Below are 23055 nucleotides of genomic sequence, written 5' to 3' on the forward strand. Positions count from 1 at the left end.
CAGACAGAAATTCGCGGATGAAATTGTAAACCGCGTTCGTGTACGGGCACCTGCATGCCGGTTTCAACTCATACTTCCTTGCACGGCACTCAATCAAACAGTCTCAAATTACGATCGTTTGTTAGTAATCGAATAGACTTTCATCTTTCTTAAAAAGAAACGCGCTCAACCTCACATAAGCATCACTCTCAATTGCAGACACCAATTCCGATAAATCTCCCCATTCCACCCCGTTTCCGTTGGCCACGCTATAGCGGCCCCTTCCTCTCCAGCGTATTTAACGAGTGTCGTCATTTAATCCGCCACTGCGAATAAATAAGAAAATACCTCTCCATTGGCGACGGCATCTCCAGGGATGAACAACTCCGGATAAACTGTGTCCAGATACCACTTGAAACTTTTACAGTTTAGTTTCTTGCGAAGTCCTCTTCGTGAACTGACGTCCCCAAATTCGCCTTTATTGTTGCCGATCCTCTGGTAGTAGTATTGTGCATACTCGTCCAACCAAACTTCCGCCAGACGAACGGAGTTTCGACGCAAAACGTTGACGCCGCTTCGCCATTTGTACGGAGAACGCTTCCTGAAGATGTGACCCACGTGCGAGCAAGGGATGATTTCGAGGGTGCCGCCGCACATCCACGTCTTGAAGGAGATTTCCAGGTTCTCACCGCCCCAGATGTCGAAGCCTTCGTCGTAGGTCCCCAGCTTCTCGAAGAAGTTCTGGAAAATAAAACGGACATAGTAGAAAAAATCTTGTCGGCAATTCGTGCGACAGTGGTTTAGTAGAAGAAAAATCAATAATTTAATTAAAACATCACCACTAGGGTGATTTTTTGCAGACTCACCCCGGCTAAAAATCAATACGTTATTATTTATTCGAGATATAATTAAGATTGCATTTATGGCGCATAAAAAGTTGATTAAAAACGAAAATAATTGACCGCAGGAGCGTTGGAGGTATTCTTTCGGCAAGTTAGCAAACTACGCATCCAAGAACGCCTCCGGGTGCTCTTCACTATGGAAATTGCATCGGAATTCCTGTCAAACATTTCAACGAACAAAGCTTTGTCTTAACTCCCCCAACATTATATGCCGTTCGAAACTAAGCTAATTTTCCTAGACTCCGGAAAACCAGCAGCGTACGTAAAAACTTTGTTTATGTTTACTGTGACGTCGCGACGCTAAAAAAAGCAGCCGCTGCTTTTTTCTCTGCGTTCGTTAGGACGGGGTGTTTACCACTAATACCTTTAATCTCTTGGAGGCAGATTTTTTATACTTAATCTGTTGAATTTATTTTTTCCCGCTTTATTTTCTTCAGTTGGTGTTATTAAGAGATCGTAATGAGATTAGATGTGATGCTTAAAAATAGTGTTCGTGTGTTGGGAGGTTTTAGTGATTTTGCTGTACTCAAAGTGGGCATAAATATCAGGAATTATGGACTGCATAATGACGTTTAATATTACAGCTATAACAGGCGACCATATCGCGGATTTTATGAAAACGCGGCGAAAATTAGCAATAATTTGCTGAAGAAATATAGCTTGCATTAACTTAGAATGGTGGCTAGAACTGTCAATCATTTCTAGCGAATTCCACATATTTTTGATTCTCAAATTCTCGAATTTCTGGATCGTCTAAATTTTCACTGGGAAAGCACAAGTGCAAAAAAGTTATTTGTAGACCTACGTTAAAAATTATTCGCACGTTTTTGGATTCCGCGTGAAATTCTGCGTAAAATGAGCACCAATACTTTAAGATTGGTCCATAAATAGGCGAATGTTCGAACGATAGATAGAGAAAATCATTTATAAAAAGCAACTTTTGAAAGCATTAAAAAAGCCAAATATTATGCTGAAAACGTGCGTTTGATCCACAAAACAAATTTTCCTAAACACGTTAAATCAATCTAAATTCCCAAAAATTAAATGATCGGTCTAGCGGGTCGAACGACAGCAAATCCAAACTAACCAATTTATTAATATTTACCTCAATCACTGCTTTGAAGTTCAACGTTGAGTGACACGCAATCAAATTATAAAATAGCCATAATCTAAATCCAACCGTGTGAAAGACAATTTTAGCTTCATTTTATTCTATTAAAGTCTCTTTTCGTTGAAATTTTCTTTGTAAATTTGCTCACTTTACTACTTAAGATAATAGATAGTGCTTTGAAAGTGATTAATAAAAAAAGATCAATGTTTTTAAATCCGATTTAATTTAGAAAATTATCCCGGCGCATTCACCATTTTCGAAGAAATTAAATTAAATTAATTTGCTGCTGTGCGATGTTAGAACTGTTATAATTACTAATTAAATAGAATTAATGAAAAGCAAATATTTCCTGTTTGCTCGACGCAACAAAGCCACCGAAATCTTCCTAACATAAAGTTCTTCAGTGAAACAGAGCACTAGAAACACTCTTGCAAGTTTCATTAAAATGAACATGTTGAGTCTCGAAAATTAGATGCAGAAAGAGCTATTTTTGTTACTAAAAATACAGTTTTTGCGTACACTAAAAATGGCTATTTATTTAGTTTCTACGTTTCTTTCCACTTTTCGAGCATGTAAAAAGTGTCAATTACGGAACAAAGGTCGGCAAGTAGCTGAAAATTGAGCGATTACCGTTTTATTCAAGCATTGTGCGACCAACAAAGGCGCCTAAAACCTCCCCCCTGGAAAAATATCGCCCCATTCATCCTCCCGATCCTCTCGCACCTGTGCAATTTTAATAGTCGAAAATCGGAGCTTATCAATCTCAGCTCTCGAAATCCACCGTGTCGTTTTGACGTGGCGATAATAATTTCCGAAATAAATTGCGCCCCCGACAGCAGCAAGGTGTTTATTCTTGGCGCGCTCACGTCAACCCGAAAAAATTTATTACGGGAGGAACCGCGTGTATCGACGTGTGTATATAAAAGCGAAACGCGAAAATTCGATTTATGGCCAAACTTCCAACATATGCATAACACTCTTGTTTACTGCCGGGTCCGGATAAAACCGGACTTTTTTTGGCGCGCGCTTTATCTATTAATCGGATTGATTCCGTTCGGCGATAAATCGTCTTAAAAACGCGCGGAAAGCGGCTTTACGTGAATTGTTTTTTGCGCGCGGATTAACATTTTGCTTTCAATGCTCTTAATTATCACACATCAAAGATTCTATTGGCTTTGCAACGGAGTCCGGCCCTGGGGCGGCGGAAGTACGCCTGACACGACTCGCTCCCACAGGATCCGTTGACGTTGCGCCCTCAAGACAAATAAGCTGTTTGTGTAACATGGATGGTTGGATGGAAACCAATTGGGTTTTACTGCCGTGGGAATATGAATGCGACATTGGTTTTATCAGAAATAACGAATTTCAGGGAGCATAATTAAGCGACCGTGTGATGGCTTGTTATCGATAAAATCTCAGACGAACGTTAACGTATGCTAGTTGGAATTTGATTTATGTATTAATGATAACGATTGTGACGGCACGTTATGACTGAATAATGATTGAGTTCACGTGAGCGCATGGCGGATCGAAAAAACTGTGATTAGCGCGAATTAATTACTATAATTGATTGAGAATTATTTATTAAGTGCTCTGTTTTTAATGACAGTTCTGTCTTTTAGTTCTGCATTAAATTTTCAAAGGTTTTTTCCATTTTCGGAAGCTCGAATTAGAACAAATCAAATATCGGATTTTAAAAATTTCATTTTTTAATAAAATATAGGACTGCAACTGTGATAATTTTAACACCACACCTATTAAATTTGGGGAGGTTAGTAATTTGGGGTTGCTTATTAAATGTGTCAAATTGCAAAATTGTATGTCAAACAAGATAAGTTTGGGAGTTTTTTATGTAAAGATGAACTAAAAGTCCCCAAAGAATATAGTAAAGCTTGTAAGTCTGAAAATTTTAACGCCACGTAAAGAAATTTCGGGAGGTTACTTACCTAGATTTACTTACTAACAGTGCCAAATTTCAAACTTATAGCATAGAAGCGATAGACTTTAGAAATTTTTATTTTTAAAATAAACCAAAAACTGCGAAAAAAGTTCAATTAGGAGTTGTAAATCTGGTAATTTTCACACCACTGCAATCAAATTTGGGGAGGTTACTAACTTAAACTTAGTTAATAACTGTGCCAAATTTCAAAATTATAGTATAGAAACGACTGATTTTAGAATTTTTTATTTTTCGATTAAACCAAAAAGTGCGAAAAAAGTTTTTTAGGAGCTGTAGATCTGCTAATTTTAATGTCACAACAATCAAATTTGGGGAGCTTACTAACTTAAATTTTGTTAATAGCTTTGCCCAAAATTAAAATTATAAAGTAAAAACGACTAATTTTAAAAATTTCGATTTATTGAATGAACCAAAAAATGGAAAAATTGTTTATTAAGAGTTGTAACTTTGGTAATTTTAACGTTGCAGGAATCAACTTTATCAAGGTTACTAACTCAAACGTACTTACTAACTGTGACAAATTTCATAATTATCGAATAAAAAAACTGATTTTAAAAATTTTAATTTTATTAATAAACCAAAAACTGTGAAAAAAGTTTTTTGGAGACTGTAAATCTAGTAATTTAAACGCCACAGCAATCAAATTTACAGAAGTTATTAACTTAAACTTACTTAATAACTGTGCCAAATTTCAAAATTTTAGAGTAAAAGCGAGTGATTTTAGAAATTTTTATTTATTGGATGAACCAAGAAGTGCGAAAAAAGTTTTTCTAGGGGTTGTAAATCTGATAATTTTAATGACACAGCAATAAAATTTGGGGACGTTACTAATTTAATCTTAGTTAATAAGTGTAAAAAAATTCTAAATTGTAGAGTAAAAGCGACTGACTATTAGAAATTTTTGTTTGTTGGATAAACCAAAAACTGCGAAAATTATTTATTGGGGGTTGTAACTTTAGTAATTTTAACGCCACATAAATAAAATTTGGGGATGTCACTAACTTAGACTTATTTACAAACTGTGTCAAATTTCAAAATTGTGGAGTAAAAGCAACTGATTTTAAAAATTTTTATTTGTCGAATAAACCAAAAAGTCCGAAAAAAGTTTTTAAGAGACCGTAAATCTGATAGTTTTAATACCACAGTAATAAAATTTAGGAAGGTTACTAATTTAATCATAGTTAATAACTGTGCTAAAGTTCAAAATTGTAGAGTAAAAGCGACTGTATTTAGAAATTTTTATTTATTGCATGAACCGAAAACAGCGAACATTTCATCTTAAGTTGTAACTTTAGTAATTTTAACGCCACAGCAATCAAATTTTAGGAAGTTACTAACTTAAACTTAGTTAATAACTGTGCCAAATTTCAAAATTATAGAGTAAAAACAACTAATTTTGGAAATTTTTAGTTTTTGACTGAACCAAAAACGGCAAAAAAAGTTGTTTTAGGGGCTGTAAATCTAGTAATTTCAATGCCACAGCAATCAAATTTTTAAAAGTTACCAACTTAAGTTTACTGAGTAACTGTGCCAAATTTCAAAATTATAAAGTACAAGTGACTAATTTTAGAAATTTTGATTTATTGGATAAACCAAAAACTGCGAAAATTTTATATTAAGGGTTATAACTTTAGTACTTTTAACGCCGCATCAATCAAATTTAAGGAGGTTATTAACTTAGACCTAATTACTAACTGTGCCAAATTTTAAAAATATAGAGTAAAAACGACGGATTTTAGAAATTTTTATTTTTTGAATAAACCAAAAACTGCGAAAAGTTTTTTTAGGGGCTGTAAATCTAGTAATTTTACCTCCACAGCAATCAAATTTGGGGAGGTTACTAACTGAAACTTGGTTAATGACTGTGCCAAATTTCAAGTTTAAAGAGTAGAAGCGACTGATTTTAGAAATTTTGTTTTTTGGATGAACGAAAAACTGCGAAAATTATTTATTAATGGTTCTAACTTTGCTAATTTTAACGTCACAACAATTAAATTTGGGGAAGTTACTAATTTAGTGTTGGTTATTAACTTTGTCAAAATTGACAAAATTTGGAAGATACAAAACAGATTTTGTAATTTTTTATTTAGTAAATAAACAAAAAAAAATTTTTCTTATAAAAAGCGTGTAATTTTGATATTTATGTGTTAAGAAAAATAGAGTAAAGATTTAGAATTAGCGCTGATATAAAATGATATAAACTCGTGTAAGTAATAAAAAAACATTCCAATGAGTATAAAACTCATCAGACAATTTGACAAACATGGATGCAAATTTCTATTTTGCTGCAATAAAATTCCATTGATTGGACAGTAATCGGCAAAACCAGAAATAAATTTCAAAAAACAAAAACCAGCAGCCAACATAAAAATTTGAAATATTTTCACTACTCGTAACAAGTGGTGGATGCGCCAGATTTCTATTTTTCCCACTTTTTATTTGCGTTTCTTTCCGTATTTTCTCAACAAAATTACCTCGAAAATTTGGCTCAAGATATTACGCCGCCACGAAAACAAAGAACAGGTAATCAAATCCATGTCACACCGTGGCAGGTCGAAATTGGCTCCGATTAAAAATTCCGCTTTTCATCCCAATTCGAAACTTCCCCCATGTCATTAATAAACAATAACCTCCACTTTCACTTAGTCTCGAGCAAAAAGCGTCTCAGCATGACGTCGCTCTAACAATACTAGCAGAAATTTATTATGAGCTTTCGTGCTTCGCATGTATAAAAATAAACACGAATCCGCGACATTTGCAATCACGCCAACGCAGGGGTGGACTCACTTTATCAATGCTGAAAAGCCCCCCGGCCATCGTGGGGCTGTACACCGGTTCGGCTGGGTTCTTATGCCGCTTCTTCTCGTGGGCGGGCACCGCGTGCCAGTTGAACTGAAGATTCCAATCGAAGCCGCCCACGTTGACACCACCACTGTCATGGTAATGGTACTCGAGTGTAGTGTCGTCGATCACGTCGATGACAGGACACACTACCGTCGTCGGATCTCTTGCAATTCTATCCAGGAGTGGCTCCAGCCAGCCGGTGGTGCACTCGCAGTGGGAGTCCAAGTAAGTTAACACGTCCCCCGTGGCGTGGGCAGCACCTAAAACAACAAGTCAACAACCTGGAGGACTTAAAACTTGTTATACCTAAGAGCCGAGCACGGATCAACCCTTCGCGCTTCTTAGCACGGACGATTTTCACTTTAGGCTCGTCGGAGAAGTACCGCTCTAGTTGTTCCTTCAGGTGATCCATGTCGGAGAAGTCGTCCACAAGAATCACTTCTTTGATGAGGCGAGTCGGCGAGCGGTCCAAGACGGAGTGGACAGTGCGGAGCAAAACGGTCCACGCTTCGTTGTGGAAACATATTATCAGGGAGGTCTGGGGAAGGTCTTCTAGGAAGCGACCCGGCTCCTTGCACCTGGAATAACAAGCAGAGAGGTGAAAAAACAGGTTTATTGAAAGGGCGAAGGTTGAAGGTAAAAGGGCAGGTCATGAGTCGGAGTATCACTGATCAATAACTCGAATTTTAAGGGAGGAAAAGTGATTGATTCGGGGCTGTTTGCCTTTGTTTTATTTCCTCCAGCGGAGGAAGTTTCACCATGAAAGAATGATGGATCGGGGCGTCCAAATGAGACGCAAATGAGTAGTTCCAAGTAAAAAAATTTTTGTTTATTTTGGCCCTTAAAATACGTTGTTTGAGTGAAAATAACTATTAATATATTGTGAGTATTTAGATTCAAGGACTAGAAAAAAAAATAAAAAAGATACAACAAAAAACCTGTCGGCCTAAAAGCGCGTTTTTCTCTTTGAAAGAACAGCTTCTTTGTATTTTACACAGCTAATTCCAACAGTGTTGTGAAACGTGTCAGTGCAAATAAATGAGATTTATTGGATATTACAATGATATTTACATTTGAACCAACGAAACACGTTTGAAAATAAAGCGGAATTGCATGTAGAACCGATTTATTTTATGTCTAGGCACGTTCTATGCACCTATTTTCACAAGTGTGGCCACTTTATTGATTTTAAAGGTAGTAATTTTTAGAGTTTACTTTGTGGAACGGGAACTGCTGGATAAAGAGCGAGAAATTATGGCTGCAAAATCTCATGATTTAAATGACATTGAGTCGGCGAATTATTTTGAGGGCGCCATTTTGCCATTTAGTCGCATTTTGAGCGAACTGGTACTTAATTTCAACGAAACTAATAAATGCGTTTAGTCTAAAAAACCCTAAAGACCGTACAAATTTTTGAAGAATGAGCCAAAAATTTCGGTGCTCCAGATCTGTTGGTTCGTTATAAAATTCCTAATAGTCACTAAAAGCGTCTACTTCAGAAACTACAACTTATTTGTTTCTAGATTATGTCTGTCTAAACATAAAAAAAATTCTAAATTATCCACAGAATTAAGAAAGATAAAAATTTTTGAAAATTAATTACAAAATTTGAGTGCTTCAGAATTAATAATTCCTTATGAAATTCCTAATTGTCTCTATGAGTTTCAATTTCATAACCCGCATCTATTTTCTATTAAATTAGTCCTGTTTTAGCACAAAAATTAAAATTTTTCGGAATAACCCATTGAAAAAAAAATTAAATTTTTGAAAATGAACTAAAAATTGTGAGTGCTCCAAATCAGCTAGATTTGAATAAAATTTCTAATTGTCGTTATGAGCTTCCATTTTAAGAAGTGCACCTATTTTCTAGTGAATTATGTCTTTTTTCGAATTTGTCGCTTTAATAGGTCCATTAGAGTACTCAATTTGTAGTCGTTTATAGGTATCTATAGAAGAACTCAAAGTGGGAAATTTTGTTTTTTAAGAATTGGCATAACTCATTAGTCTGACTGTCACCTGTTTCCTGTCAAGTTCTTGGTCAATTTGGATTTTACGATTCGTGTTTAATAAATTGTTGCGTGAATAAAAAATGTATCAATATAATTGAATTGTCCTTTGCGACCAACAATAATTGTACCTAAATATAATGGATGTGAATGCAGATTGTGAGGTTATGTCAAAATTCAGTGACAGTGAAACTCAATAAATGTCAAATTTTAAAATCAAGTGGCAAATCGTGGTTACAAAACCATTACCAATCGTGTAACACGAAAACTCTTAGAATTGGAAAATTTAAATTTTTTATTAAAAAAAGGGTGCAAATTCGAAAAAATAGTATAAAGGGCTTGTTTTATAATGGCATTGGTGCACTCGTCCCATACAAAACTCGCCTACGCTGCGGCTCGTTTTGTACACCGGGAACTCGTGCACAAAATTGGCCATTATAAAACATGTTCTTTAATATACTATTTAATCACAGAAATAAAAAAAATCTAAATTGTTCAGAGAATTAAGAAAAATATATATTTTAAATAATAAAATTTTAAATAAAATATATATATTTTTTAAATTAATTACAAAATTTGAGTGCTTCAGACTTGGTAATTCCTTATAAAATTCCTAATTGTCTCTATAAGTTTCAATTTCATTCACCTGCAGCTATTTTCTATTCGATTAGTACTGTTTTAACACAAAAATAAAAATTTTTTGAAATAACCCATAGAATTAAAATGGATACAAATTTTTGAAAATAAACTAAAAAATTTGACTGCTCCGAATCTGCCACTTCTGTATAAATTCTCTAATTGTCGTTTCAAGCTTTCATGTTAAGAACTACGTCTATTTTCTATTGCATTTTGCCTTTTTAAAGATACAAATAAAAAAAAATCTAAATTTACACAGTATTAAAAAAATAGAAAATTTTGAAAATTGAGTAAAAAAATTCAGTGCTCTGGAACTGCTAGTTCCGAATTAATTTCCAAATTGTCTGTATGAGCTTCAATTTCATGAACCGCAGTTATATTCTTCCAGAATATGTCTGTTAAAACGCAGAAATAAAGATTTTTCTAAATAATCTATAGAATTAAAAAAAACACAATTTTTTAAAAATGGAGTAAAATATTGAGTGCTCCATTTCTGCAAGTTATAAAAAAATCTAGTAGTGGCTATGAGCTTTAATTGCATAAACTGCAGCTATTTTCTATTAGGTTTTATCTGTAAATATATGCAAAAATAAGAAGAAAATTTTTAAATAGTGCTTTCCCGCCTATAGAGTTCGTACAATTCATTACAAATCTTTTTAGTATAATTTCTGCCTTTGCAGATTGCAAAATTGGGCCTCTAGAGACTGAAACGTGCACGAAAACATAACAGAATTGAAAACACCAGCACATTCTATTTTTAAAGCAACCACATAAAGTACCAATTAACAATTTTCGATCCGTTCATGTAAGCAAATCCATCAAACACATCACTAAATTAGCGAATCCTGTTGAACTCGTTCGTCTTTTTATTTCTCCTCCGAAAATGGGAAATTGCAGTGGAAATCCCTCGGAAACAAACCGAATTTGTTTGGAACATATTCCCGATCCGCATGCACCTGATTGTGGTATTGCAACCCACTCGAGCTGTTTAAACAACAATGGAGAACATTTTGTACATTTCTCGTGATTGCGTCGGTATTTTATGTGTAAGCGATAAATGTAAACTTGAAAACTCGATCCATTGTCGTCAGGTTTTGTTTTTTCGAGATGCGGAAGGAAAGCGATAAAAACTTTATTTTCTTGGGGAAGAAAGACCCTATAGACTACAAATCCATAAATTATGTTGTTAGAGTAAATTAGTTTGATGTACAGTTACTCGACTTGCGAAATTTCCGTTCCGTTAGTTTGTAATGAAATCTTCATTAAAATGTTGAAATTTCTACAATATTCGTGTTTTTAGGTCAGCTGTCTTTGCAGAATCTCTCACCACTCTAACAAAGTGTCAACTCCGAAACCGCCAATTTGACTTTCATTCATCTCTCTGTAATTGTAGCCGGACGTTCCTTCGTCAGCAAATCCTCAAACCGTCTCCCCCGTTTGATTAGCGCCACGACCCTTAATTTCATCTTAAGACCGTCGTCATTGGTCGTCTCGCCCTTAAGCAATTCCCGGTCGTCGTAACCAGCCGACAATTTCCAATGCAAGAAGTAATTAAAATGATTGAACGTGCTCGTTTTTAAGAACCGCATGCCGGTCCGAAACTCGCTTAATTAATTCAAAGAGTCGGTGTAATCGTGTCGGGCTCTTGTATGAAGCCTTTTCAAACGCGTCCCGACGTCCCGCAACAAGAACACAATTACGTCGTGCTAATGGCCAGAAAGAACAAAGCCCGTTTGGAGTCGCCCGGTGTTATAATTGTTCCGAAAGAGCCGGCGCGATCCCATTAAGAGACGCCGCGACGTTCCTTCCGTGAAAAGGCGCCTTTCTAACGACGCTTTCAAATTTTGAATGCTTCAAAGAGAGCGCCGGAGAAAATTCAATCACGGGTTTTTCGGGAGTTTATTATGGGAAAGTCGAGGAATTTTCAAAAAGGGGTTTCATGGGAAGATTCTCAGTCAAAAATCGAACGGGTTCCCACAGGAACAACTGCAAGGCAAACAGGAACGAGTGTGGGATAACAATTTTTTTCCCTTCCTTCTAATTACACGCACACGCTGCATCGCATCGACTTCAAAGCGCCAGACATTCATGCGAATTTTTTTTCTGAATTATAAAATCCTCTTTCTTCGTTTCGACGCAAAAATAATTTCCACTTGATTAAACTCCGTTTTTCAAAGGCGGAGTCTGCAGACTGTTTAATTAAACTGTGCGAAATGATTTGCTTTACTAACGTGTCAAAACATCATCAAACTTTCCGAGTTCGACGCAATTTACGACCGCAGCAGGAGATTTCCGTGGAGCCCCAAAAAAGTGTGATTCTCGTAAAGACATGGAATGCTTTGTATTGATTTCTGATGCTTTCACCGCAACATGTTTGTTAGGAGTCAAACTCTTGTTTACAACTATTTCGGCGAACAAGCAGGAATAAACAGAACGAGGAGAATTGCGCATATTTTTTACATCAAGTGTGATCTTGCGAGGGATTTGATATGGATGATGGGGATATTTCAGGAACACGATGATACAGCGGTGGTTTTATGGTGAAGTCTATAATTTATAGGATTTACGGATTTTATGACAGACGAACAAGTGTATTAATAAAAGTGACGATTCAACTAATGGAAAGCCTTGGCGTCATTATTTATCAACCAATAAAGAGGTTACTTTAATAACAAGAACTACTGTCAAAACGGTGACAATGCAACAGTGAGGATGATGTATCGTCGTTGTCAAAACGGCGAAAAAACAACAGGCGATATATGGTCGCTGTCATAAGAGCGAGGTCCTTTTTTAAACGAAAATACAATCAGATTTTAGCACTTCTGGTCGGAACTTTGTTATTTTATTATCGGGCGCTAGAGGCGGATTTTTTCTAGATTTTGTTTAGATTTTACACTTTATTTTCTCCAGATTGTTTACAATTTATTTCTAGATTTATTTATAGTTTTTAAAATAAAATGATATGACCAGGATCAGGAAGAAAGCGGCAATTTTTTATACTTCAAAAACCTTTATCTTTATATTTAGTCCCGTAAATTGGACATTTTTGGGATTCAGAAATGAAATTTTCAGGATTTACTAGTTTGGATCTTTGTATTTATTAGACCCACCAAATTACAAAATTATAACTCCACGCAAACAAAAATTAAAAAAAAATGTATAGCGACATTCGCATTGTTTCTCAAAACCTTTGGGCTACTAATTAGTACTTTTCAGGATTTACTAGTTTTGATATTATGCTACGCTCACGAAATTACAAATTTGTATCTCCAAACTATAAAAAATGATTTTTTTTTATTTTAAAATCGGAGCAAAACTGACAATTTTATTCAAAACTTTCTATGAAATCCTCTAAATTGAACAATTTTTCAGTTACAGATTTAAAATTTTCAGGATTTACTAGCTTTGATCTCCGGATTAAACGTACCAAATTGCAACATGATAACTCTAGGCGATGAAAAGTTACAAATTTTTATGTTAACATGAGGAAGACAATGGCATTTTTTCTTAAGATTTTACTTAGTTCCGTAAATTGGGCAATTTTTGAAATAGATAGTTAAATTTTTTGGGATTTATTAATTTTGAACTCTATATTAGATACACTAAATTTCAAAATTGTACCTTCACATGATAAAAAGTTACAAAAATACAGAAAGAAAATCTCATTTTTTTTACAAAACCTTCTATTTAGTACCGTAAATTGCCTAATTTTTAGGTTGCAGAGTTGAAATTTTCAGGATTTATTAGTTTCGGTCTCTATATTAGACTTACCAAATTACAGATTTGTATCTCCACGCGATGAGAAATGAAATTTTTTTATTTCAAAATCGAGGCAAAAGTGCCAATTTTATTCAAAACTTTCTATGAAATTGAGCAATTTGTTAGTTACTGATTTGAAATTTTGAGGATTTACTGGTTTTGATCTCTGTATTAAACGTACCGAATTGCAAAATTATAACTCCAGGGCATGAAGTTACAAATTTTTGTATCAACACCACGGAGACAATGACATTTTTTCTCAAAACTTTCTACTTAGTTCCGTAAATTAGACAATTTTTGGATTTTTAAGTTGAAATTTTCAGAATTTCTCTAATTTTCTCTAATCTCCACACTATGAGAAATAAAAAAAATTTATTTTAAGATCAGTGAAAAAGTGGCGATTTTATACAAAACTTTCTACGTAATCCTATAAATTGGACAATTTTCGAGTTACAGCTTAAAATTTTTTAGGATTTTTTCAGTTTTCATCTTCGTATTAGACACAAAAAATTACAAAAATTTAACGCCACGCTATCAAAAGTTAAAAAAAATTGTACCGACATTAGAGAGACAATGGATTTTTATTACAAAACTTTCTGTTTTGTTCCGTAAATTGAGCAATTTTTCGATTACAAAGTTGAAATTATACACTTAATTTCAAAATTGTACCTCCACATGATAAAAAGTTGAAAAATTTTTTACCGGCGTTAGGGAAAAGATGGAAATGTTTTACAAAATCTTCTATTTAGCCCCGTAAATTTGGCAACTTTTGGGTTACAGAGTTGAAATTTTGAGAATTTACTAGTTTCGATCTCTTAATTTAGCACATTAAATTACAAAATTGTAGCTTCTCACGATCAAAAGTTAAAATATTTTGTACCAGCATCGGCATCAGGGAGATAACAGATTTTTTCTTAAAACTTTTTTTTGCTTATTTTTCGAACAAAATGCAACTAAATGACAAAATAACGACCCAAAAATTGTCGCAAATTTAAACCAAGATCAAAATCAAGTTTCCTGCTTCTTAAAAAAAAATTTTTTTTTTCATTACAAGGGTAGCAATTCGCCGCAACGTCACTTAAATGTGAGATTTATATATTAAATATTTAGATTTTCCAAATCCCTTGCAAACTTCAAGTTTCGATTGAGTTTCCGACTCGATTTCAAATTTTATAAAACTATTAAACCCAGTTTAACGTATAAATTTATTGGCGTGTTGTGTACATAACTTTTTCTCGCGCTGTATTTACCAACCAACCAAAAAGCGCGCATTTAAAACAATTATTTACCCCAACACTTGTTTACGCAAGTTATGAGCGAAATTGCAACGCCATAATGCACCCGAAATTATAATTAATTACAAACTCCAATTAAAATAATCTTTCAACAACAAGAACATATTCTAGTTCGCCGTAGCGTAAAGCACGCGTTTGGTAAACACCGCAATGTGTCACGAGTTTTTCTTTGTGACCCGACGTAAAAATCCTGAATTTCTAGTCGAGTGTTGGAAGCTTTCAAGCTCTTCAAAGTACCTCTGTAATTTCTGTAAATGTTCTCTACCGTTTCATTCGAATAAATCAATGTTTTTGTTCGTCAGAAAATAAAAAATCCGTCCTGAAACATTTTGGTGGATGCGCCGGGCGAAGATTTTTAATAAACTTGTTTGAAATACGAGTATAACTATCGCAAATTCTTGTCTCTGCCCCCGCCTCGCCGCCCCCGAAAAGGCCGTATTATATCGAATCCGCCAGCATGGTGGTACGCATGCATGAATAGATTTAAATTCTATATAACATTTTTCTTCTTTGTTCGATTATACTTCGGGAGTTGTCAGGTCGACCCTTATCCCTCGACACGTGTCTATATGCAAAAAACCCCACCCCCGACTTCATGAATTTTAAATTTAACGACTCGCCGCCACCGACAGATGGCGCAGCTATTGTAACTGAAGATCGGGTCGCAATAAAATCACGTTTCCTGCAATTAAATTCGAATAATTCAGCGATTAATTGCGTCGGGGGTTGGCGGCGATTGACGCCGCGTCAAAATCGTTTGAACGTTTCCGGTTTTTTTCAATAAAAGTTTCGGGGGTTTAATTGTCGGGTTTGACCATGAACAGCTGTTGACTCTTGACGCTTTCCATGCATGAATTAGATTAGTTAATCTGGGCGATCAGTTCGCGCTCGAAGGAACGGAGCGAATGGGGTGAAGTTGGCAACACTTCAGAATTCATGCAGAGCGGAGTTTAACGCCATTAGTGCACTAGTTTTGATGGGGTATTAACTACCCGAAACCATTTATCTTTCCGTGCGGAAAAATGGAGGCAGCTAAAGCACACTATCATCGTCCACTTCTTCAGTTTTCGACAATAGCATTCAACCCTTTCATTTCGCAGTTTCGCCCTGAGAAGTTTTAATTACCGGTGCATAAGGGTGGTGGGGAAAAAACGCCTCATGCGGGCACAAATCTAATTTAAAACCCTTTTAAAAATAAAACCAAGCAGCTATTTAAGAAAACGAATCCTCCAGGACTCCTACTTCTTAGCAAGGCACATTAATTTCACCCAAAATCTCTGTATTCTAATTCCACACCCTTCTAGTTAGGCGCGGCGGAATCCTGGGGGCGATTACGCGGGAATTAGACGAGAAGTTACGTCTTAACCCGGAAACAAGAAGCCCCGCTTGCAATTATTATTTATTCACTGATGTATGGGGATTAGGAAGAAACCATAAAAAATTCCGGTACAATTTCCGGGGAAGGAAAAGAGTTGTGCATTTTTTATTGGAAGTTCATTTCTGTTCGACCTGGTCTTTTCGTTTTACGAACTTTTCTATTAATTTTTGTGGGATCGGCAGGTTTAATGTTAAAGCGATGCAATTTGGCCGAAGCGCTTATTAAGTTCGCTTGGAAATTGGAGAATCTTTTAAACTTTTGAACTTTTACTTTGAGATTTTTTTATTTGCAATTCCGATAACTTTAGTAGCGATACAGCAATGAACGGACTTTACGTCTAAGTCTACGAAATTATAGAAATTTAGAACTGAAATAAAAAACACAAAATTCTAAATTTCATAGTTTTTTTTTTAATAATGTGGCTTAAATTACAACATGTGTGCACGAAATTCCAAAATTTGAGATAATAAAAATGGGATTTTTAAATTGCTTGTTTAAAGGGCAAACTGGAAATTAAAAAAAAGTGTAAAATTTCTAAATTTCAGAATAAAAATGAAAAATTTTAGATTTAGAGTACAAAATTTTGCATAAAAATTTATAAATCTGGCAATTTTAACGTTAAAGATTTGAAATTTTGTGATCCTATTACCTCATAAATGATTATTAAGTAGATAAAATTTTAAAATTTTAGGCCAAAAAATGAAAATGTTCACATTTTTTGTTTATTCGACGAACTCAAAATCTAAATTTTTTATGAGACTACGTCAATTTGACATTTTTAACATTACTGAAATGCATTACATAAACAACTTTTAATGAGTGTACAAATTTTTAGAATTTTCGAACAAAAATTACGAATTTTGCGATTCCTCATTGATACGTCCAACTTCGACTTCAAAAATTGTATAAAATTCTGAAAATCTGGCGATTTTGACTTTAAAGGATTAAAAATTGGTAAACTTATTACTTTCAAAGTGTTTATTAAGTGCACAAAATTACAAAATTTTATATAAAAAAATGTCAATTTTACAATTTTTTGTTTATTAGACAAATAGAAATCCAAATTTTTTTATTGAACTTTCGTCAGTTTGGCATTTTTACCGTTACAGAAATGCAACTTGCTAGACTTATTGCATAAAACGTTTTTAATGATGTGCAAAATTTCAGGATTTTCAAACAAAAATTACGAATTTGCGAGTTCTTCATTGATAGGTCTACCTTCGAGTTCAAAAGTTTTTATAAAATTCTGAAAATGGAGTCCAAAAGTTTTTATAAAATCCCGAAAATCGCACAATTTTGAAATGAAAGTCTTAAAAGTCGGTGAACTAATTACTTTAGAAGTATATAAAAAATTAAAAATTTTATGATTTCTTATTAATTCGCCAAACACAAAATCCAAAATTTTGCAATTTGCTGTACTTTTGCATAAAAGGTTTTTAATGAGTGTACAAAATGTCAGAATTTTAGAACAAAAATTTTAGTGTTCTTCGTTCATAAGCCCAAGTTCAAGTCCTATAGTTTCGATAAAATTCTGTAAATCAGGCAATTTGAACTTTAAAGAATTGAAATCTGCTGAACGTAACACCTTAAAAGTCTTTAATAAATACACGACATTACAAAATTTTAGATAAAAAAATAAGAGTTTTAGAGTTTTTTATTTAGAACAAGACCCCAAAATCCAAATGTGTATATAGGATAATTTTTTAAAAACGACAGGCGTTGTAGCATTTTTATTTATGAACCGATTTCAAAAATTTAAAAAACAAATTAAATGGTTTTTAATTTACTATAAACTGATGATTTTAAAATTTTTCTAAATGTTTTAGTATCTTTTGGTTTAAAACGCCTTCCGTTTTAAAAAAATCACCCTGTATCTATTAAATTCAACGTTACAACGTTGCAATTTTGTGGACCTTAAATCCAAAAGTCCTTTTTAGAATGTACAAAATTTTTGTATCGAAAATGCGAATTTTAAAAACAGACGAAATTTGTAAAGACGAATGAATTTTTCACCGCACGCATTTGTGTTTGAGTTCCCCAATCCCAATAATTGCCCTCAAAATTTCCATTCCATCCGAACATCCAAACAAATCAAACAACGATGTTGTTACTAATTACACTTGCACCGAAATTGGCCATTTTTTCGTCGTTCCCGCCCACCCAAACCATCGATGCGTAACCGCCGAAATTCCGGCAGGAAACACATCCTCGATCGATTCCCTTTTAATAATTTCTCCACTTAACGATGTTACACACCGGAACAATGAACGAAACGAGTCCGGTTTCGGTACAATAGGGAAGGGCGGCGCATTTTTTCCTTTCAGTGTTTGAGCGTCGGCCGGTTTCCGGTTTCGGCTCCGGGCGAACACGCGCCGTAATTAATCACAAAGCTTTAGAGTCGATAATTCCGGGATATACGTCCAAGACGGACGTCTATAATTACAGAGCGCGCATTTATAGAAATGCGAGAGAAACGGGGAGAAATATGATGACATGATCCCTGACGTTTGCAATTTTTAACGGGAGCTTGAAAGTTTAAAAAGGTGGATAGACGTATTCGGGGCGATCATAAAATTTAGATTTTATAATGGAGAGACTACTGTCACATCGGGAGGGAGATTAATTATTTACAGGAACTTCAAGGAAGGAACTCTTCGTTTTGAAACAACAAAATCGAAATGTTGGCGTTAATTTGCTTCAATGGCTTCTTGAAGCTCACTTCGGAAATTTATCGTGAGATGCCATCATAGACGGGAAATTACGACATGTTTCGTCTTATTTCCGGTCGGGCATTAGTTCTATTAAAACGCCGTTACAGCTGAGGATCGAAATTTATCAACCCAGAAATTCGGATAATTCGTCTCCAAAACTGCTTTTCGCTAACTCATTTCGTTTTCAGCGAAATTAAACCCAAACCGCAATGAAAAATCTCCAACTTCGTCCAGAATTTAAAATCAGTTTTAACGTTGCGACAGTGCAATTTGCTGAACTTTTTCTATAAAAATTTTTTAAAGAGTGTGCGAAATTTCAGAATTTTCAAACAAAAATTACGACTTTGAGAGTTTTTCATTTATAGGTCCAACTTCGAGTCCAAAAGTTTCTATAAATTTCTGAAAATCGCACAATTTTTACTCTGAAAAATCGCACAATTTTTACTCTGAAAAATTAAAATTTGGTGAATTTATTACCTTCAAAATGTTTATTATGTGCACAAAATTACAAAATTTGAAATAAAAAAATAACAATTTAACGTTTTTTTGTTTAGTCGACGAACTCAAAATCCAAAATTTGATATAGGACTATGTCAAATTGGCATTTTTAACGTTACGAAAATAAAATTTGCTGGACTTTTTGCATAAAAGATTATTAATGGGTGTGCAAAATTTCGAAATTTTCAAATAAAAATTACGAATTTGAGAGTTTTTCATTTATAGGGTTCAACTTCGAGTTCAAAAGTTTCTATAAAATTCTGAAAATCGCACAATTTTTACTTTGAAGAATTAAAATTTGGTGAACTTATTACTTCCGAAGTGTTTATTATGTGCACAAAATGGCAAAATTTTAAATAGAAAAATAACAATTTTACGATTTTATGTTTATTCGGCGAACTCAAAATCCAAAATTTGATGTAGGACTATGTTAACTTAGCATTTCATTTTTAACGTTACGAAAATAAAATTTGCTGGACTGTTTGCATAAGATATTATTAATGAGTGTGCAAAATTTCGGAATTTTCAAACAAAAATAACGACTTCGAGAGTTTTTGATTTATAGGTTCAACTTCGAGCCCAAAAGTTTCTATACATTTCTGAAAAGCGTACAATTTTTACTCTAAAGAATTAAAATTTGGTAAATTTATTACCTTCGCAATGTTGATTATGTGCACGAAATTACAAAATTTCAAATAGAAAAATAACAATTTTACGATTTTTTGTTTATTCGACGAACTTAAAATCCAAAATTTAATATAGGACTATGTCAAATTGGCATTTTTAACGTTACGAAAATAAAATTTGCTGGACTTTAACCATAAAAGATTATTAATGAGTGTGTAAAATTTCGGAATTTTCAAACAAAAAATATGAATTTGAGAGTTTTTCATTTATAGATTCAACTTCGAGTCCAAAAGCTTCTATAAATGTCTGCAAATCGCACAATTTTTACTCTGAAGAATTAAAATTTAGTGAACTTATTACCTTCGAAGTGTTTATTATGTGCACAAAATTACAAAATTTCAAATAGAAAAATAACAATTTTACGATTTTTTGTTTATTCGGAGAACTCAAAATCCAAAATTTGATATGAGGCTATGTCAAATTGGCATTTTTAACGTTACAAAAATAAAATTTGCTAAACTTTTTGCATAAAAGATTATTAATAAGTGTGCAAAATTTCGGAATTTTCTAACAAAAATTACGAATTTGAGAGTTTTTCATTTATAGGTCCAACTTCGAGTCCAAAGGTTTCTATAAAATTCTGAAAATCGCACAATTTTTACTTTGAAAAATTGAAATTTGATGAATTTATTACCTTCGAAGTGTTTATTATGGGCACAAAATTACAAAATTCAAATAGAAAAATAACAATTTTACGTTTTTTTTGTTTATTCGACAAACTTAAAATCCCAAATTTGATATAGGACTATATAAATAAAATAAAATTTGCTGGACTTTTTGCATAAAAGATTATTAATGAATGTGCAAAATTTCGAAATTTTCAAACAAAATTTACGAATTTGAGAGTTTTTCATTTATAGGTCCAAATTCGAGTCCAAAAGTTTCTATGAAATTCTAAAAATCTGGCAACCTTGACTTTGAAGGATTGAAATTTGGTGAACTTATCACCTTGGAAGTGTTTATTAAGAGCACAAAATTACAAAATTTTATATAAAAAAATGAGAATTTTATCGTGAGATGGCATCCTAGACGGGAAAATACGACATGTTTCGTCTATGATGGCATTAAAACGTCATTACAGCTGAGGATCAAAATTTATCAATCCCGAAATTCGCATAATTCGATTTTCTATATCACCTCTCTAAAACTGCTCTTCGCTAACTCATTTCATTTTCAGCGAAATTAAACCCAAACCGCAATGAAAAATCTCCCAACTTCTTCCCGAATTCAAAAACAGCGTTCGTTATAACTCATTTCCCGACCAAGGAGCATCTCGGCGAGTTTCTATCGGTCCTAAATGACGCAATCTTAAAATTTCGGATGTAAGCCCGAATATCAATTTAGAAATGTCGCGTTTCGCTTCCTGCTAACATGACATCCTGACTAAGACACGCGGAAATGGAAAATTCTAAATCAATCGCTAACTCGTTTAACCTTTCATCCAATTACAGAAAGAGCATTATATTTTCTTTGGAGACAGTAATCTAATTTTTTTTACGAGAGATGGCAAAATGGTGGATGCGCCGGGGCTGTTCGAATTCGATTAAGAAACGAAACAGAACCGCTTTATGATGGCACGTCATAAATGTTTGAAGGACTCGAACAAACAACATCAAAACGAAATTAATGCAAAACATCGATCATCGGACAGGGAAAGACACTCGGCGACAATTTAAATTTGAAAAGTCTATTGTGATTCTGAGGAGTCGAGAAAGTTTTAATTGTTTCCATTTATCTTTAAACGAGGGTGAGAAAGTTTCGCCGGTTTTTATGTTTCTGGAAAATCCCGAGCGCACATACGCGTTTTGCATTCGATATAAATGCAAAAGACTTACCATTCGTCCCTGGCGTCTGGTAGGTTTCGGTGGACGCTTATCATGTCGCTGACGTATTGGTTGAAGGCGTTCTTTTGCCAGCCGGCGTCGACCAATTTCTTCACTTCGCCTGAAAAAACACAAAAAATACAGTGGGAGCTCGGATAAAACGATTAGGTAAATAAAGTAAACAATGAATAAATAAAATGCGGTTCGGTGTGACTTTCAGCTGCGGAATTGATATGTTGGCGGGAAATAAACTTTTCGATTAACAAATGTGGTTCGTTATTTAGGTAAACACGCAGTTTCATCTGTTGTGACCATTTGAAAATTTCTGTACGGATGAGCGAGTTTTACACTTTCTTATTGGTTTAGTTTTTTATAATCCTTTCAAATTTTCACATTCAGATATTTTTAAAATTAAATTCATCTCTTTTACTTAATTCTATGGATAAATCTCTTGACTCTGTGTTTTAAGAAACATTTTTAGATAAATTGAAATTTACAGAGAAAATGTCAATTTTTAATAAAGTTTGCAAATTTAAAATATTAAGCCCTTTTCAACAATTCCAATTTTTCTTAATTCTGTGGGTATGTCTAAAAATCGTCCTTTTTGTGTTTTAATGAGCAAATTATGCCCAAAAATTGACTGCAAAAATGTTTTTTAATGAAATCCACGAATTTTAACTGTCAACTTAAAAAAAACTTATATTTCTTAAAAAAAACTTCTATTTTTGTTAGTTCTGTGAATATCCCAAAAATTACTTCTTCCTGTGTTTTAAGAAATAAATTATGTAAGAAAATAAATGTAAATTTAAGCTTACAGAGAATATTACAATTTTTTATGAGTTCCCAGATTTTAAATGTTCAACGCATTTTGAAAAATTCCTATTTTTCTTAATTCTGTGAGTTTGTCTTAAATTCAATGTATTTGTGTTTTAAAAAAACACATTGCACACAAAAATTGCCAAATTTTATTAAATTGAAGCTTTTCACAGCAATGAGAATTTTTTTAAGAAATCCGCGTATTTCGAAAACTCAACTTCAAAAATTCCTATTTTTGTTAGGTCAGTAGACATAATAAAAATTCCTTGTTTCTGTGTTTTAAGGAATAAATTCTCATATTTGGGTAAATTTAAGTTTATAGAGGAAATTATATTTTCTTAATGAAATCCTTAGACGTCGAAGACTTTAATACACTTGTGGCTACTTCAAAAACTCATAATCTTGTTAATTCTGTGAATATCCCAAAAATTCCTTGTTCTTGTATTTTAAGAAACAAATTATTTAAAAAAAATATAAATATTTAGATAAATTAAAGCGTACAGAGAAAATTACAATTTGTTTATGAAATTCAAAGGGTAAAAATAAATGTTCAAGACATCTTCAAAAATTCATATTTTTCTTAATTCTGTGACTACGTCTAAAATTCGTTGTTTTTGTGTTTTAAGAAATAAATTATGCACCAAAATTGC

General features: G+C 33.6%; 1 protein-coding gene across 1 annotated transcript in view; it reads right to left on the reverse strand.

Moving 5' to 3' along the window:
• Positions 1 to 23055, reverse strand: part of Pgant9 (polypeptide N-acetylgalactosaminyltransferase 9) — a 62532-nt gene that overhangs the window by 10826 nt on the left and 28651 nt on the right. Inside the window, 4 exon segments of the mRNA XM_088041095.1 lie at positions 328 to 720; positions 6740 to 7056; positions 7103 to 7374; positions 21602 to 21710. Of these exon segments, the coding sequence (XP_087897221.1) occupies positions 328 to 720; positions 6740 to 7056; positions 7103 to 7374; positions 21602 to 21710 (1091 nt within the window).

This window comes from Gnatocerus cornutus, chromosome 7 (assembly GCF_029298725.1).
Source record: "Gnatocerus cornutus isolate USDA-ARS CGAHR chromosome 7, icGnaCorn1.1, whole genome shotgun sequence".
Lineage (NCBI taxonomy): Eukaryota > Metazoa > Arthropoda > Insecta > Coleoptera > Tenebrionidae > Gnatocerus > Gnatocerus cornutus.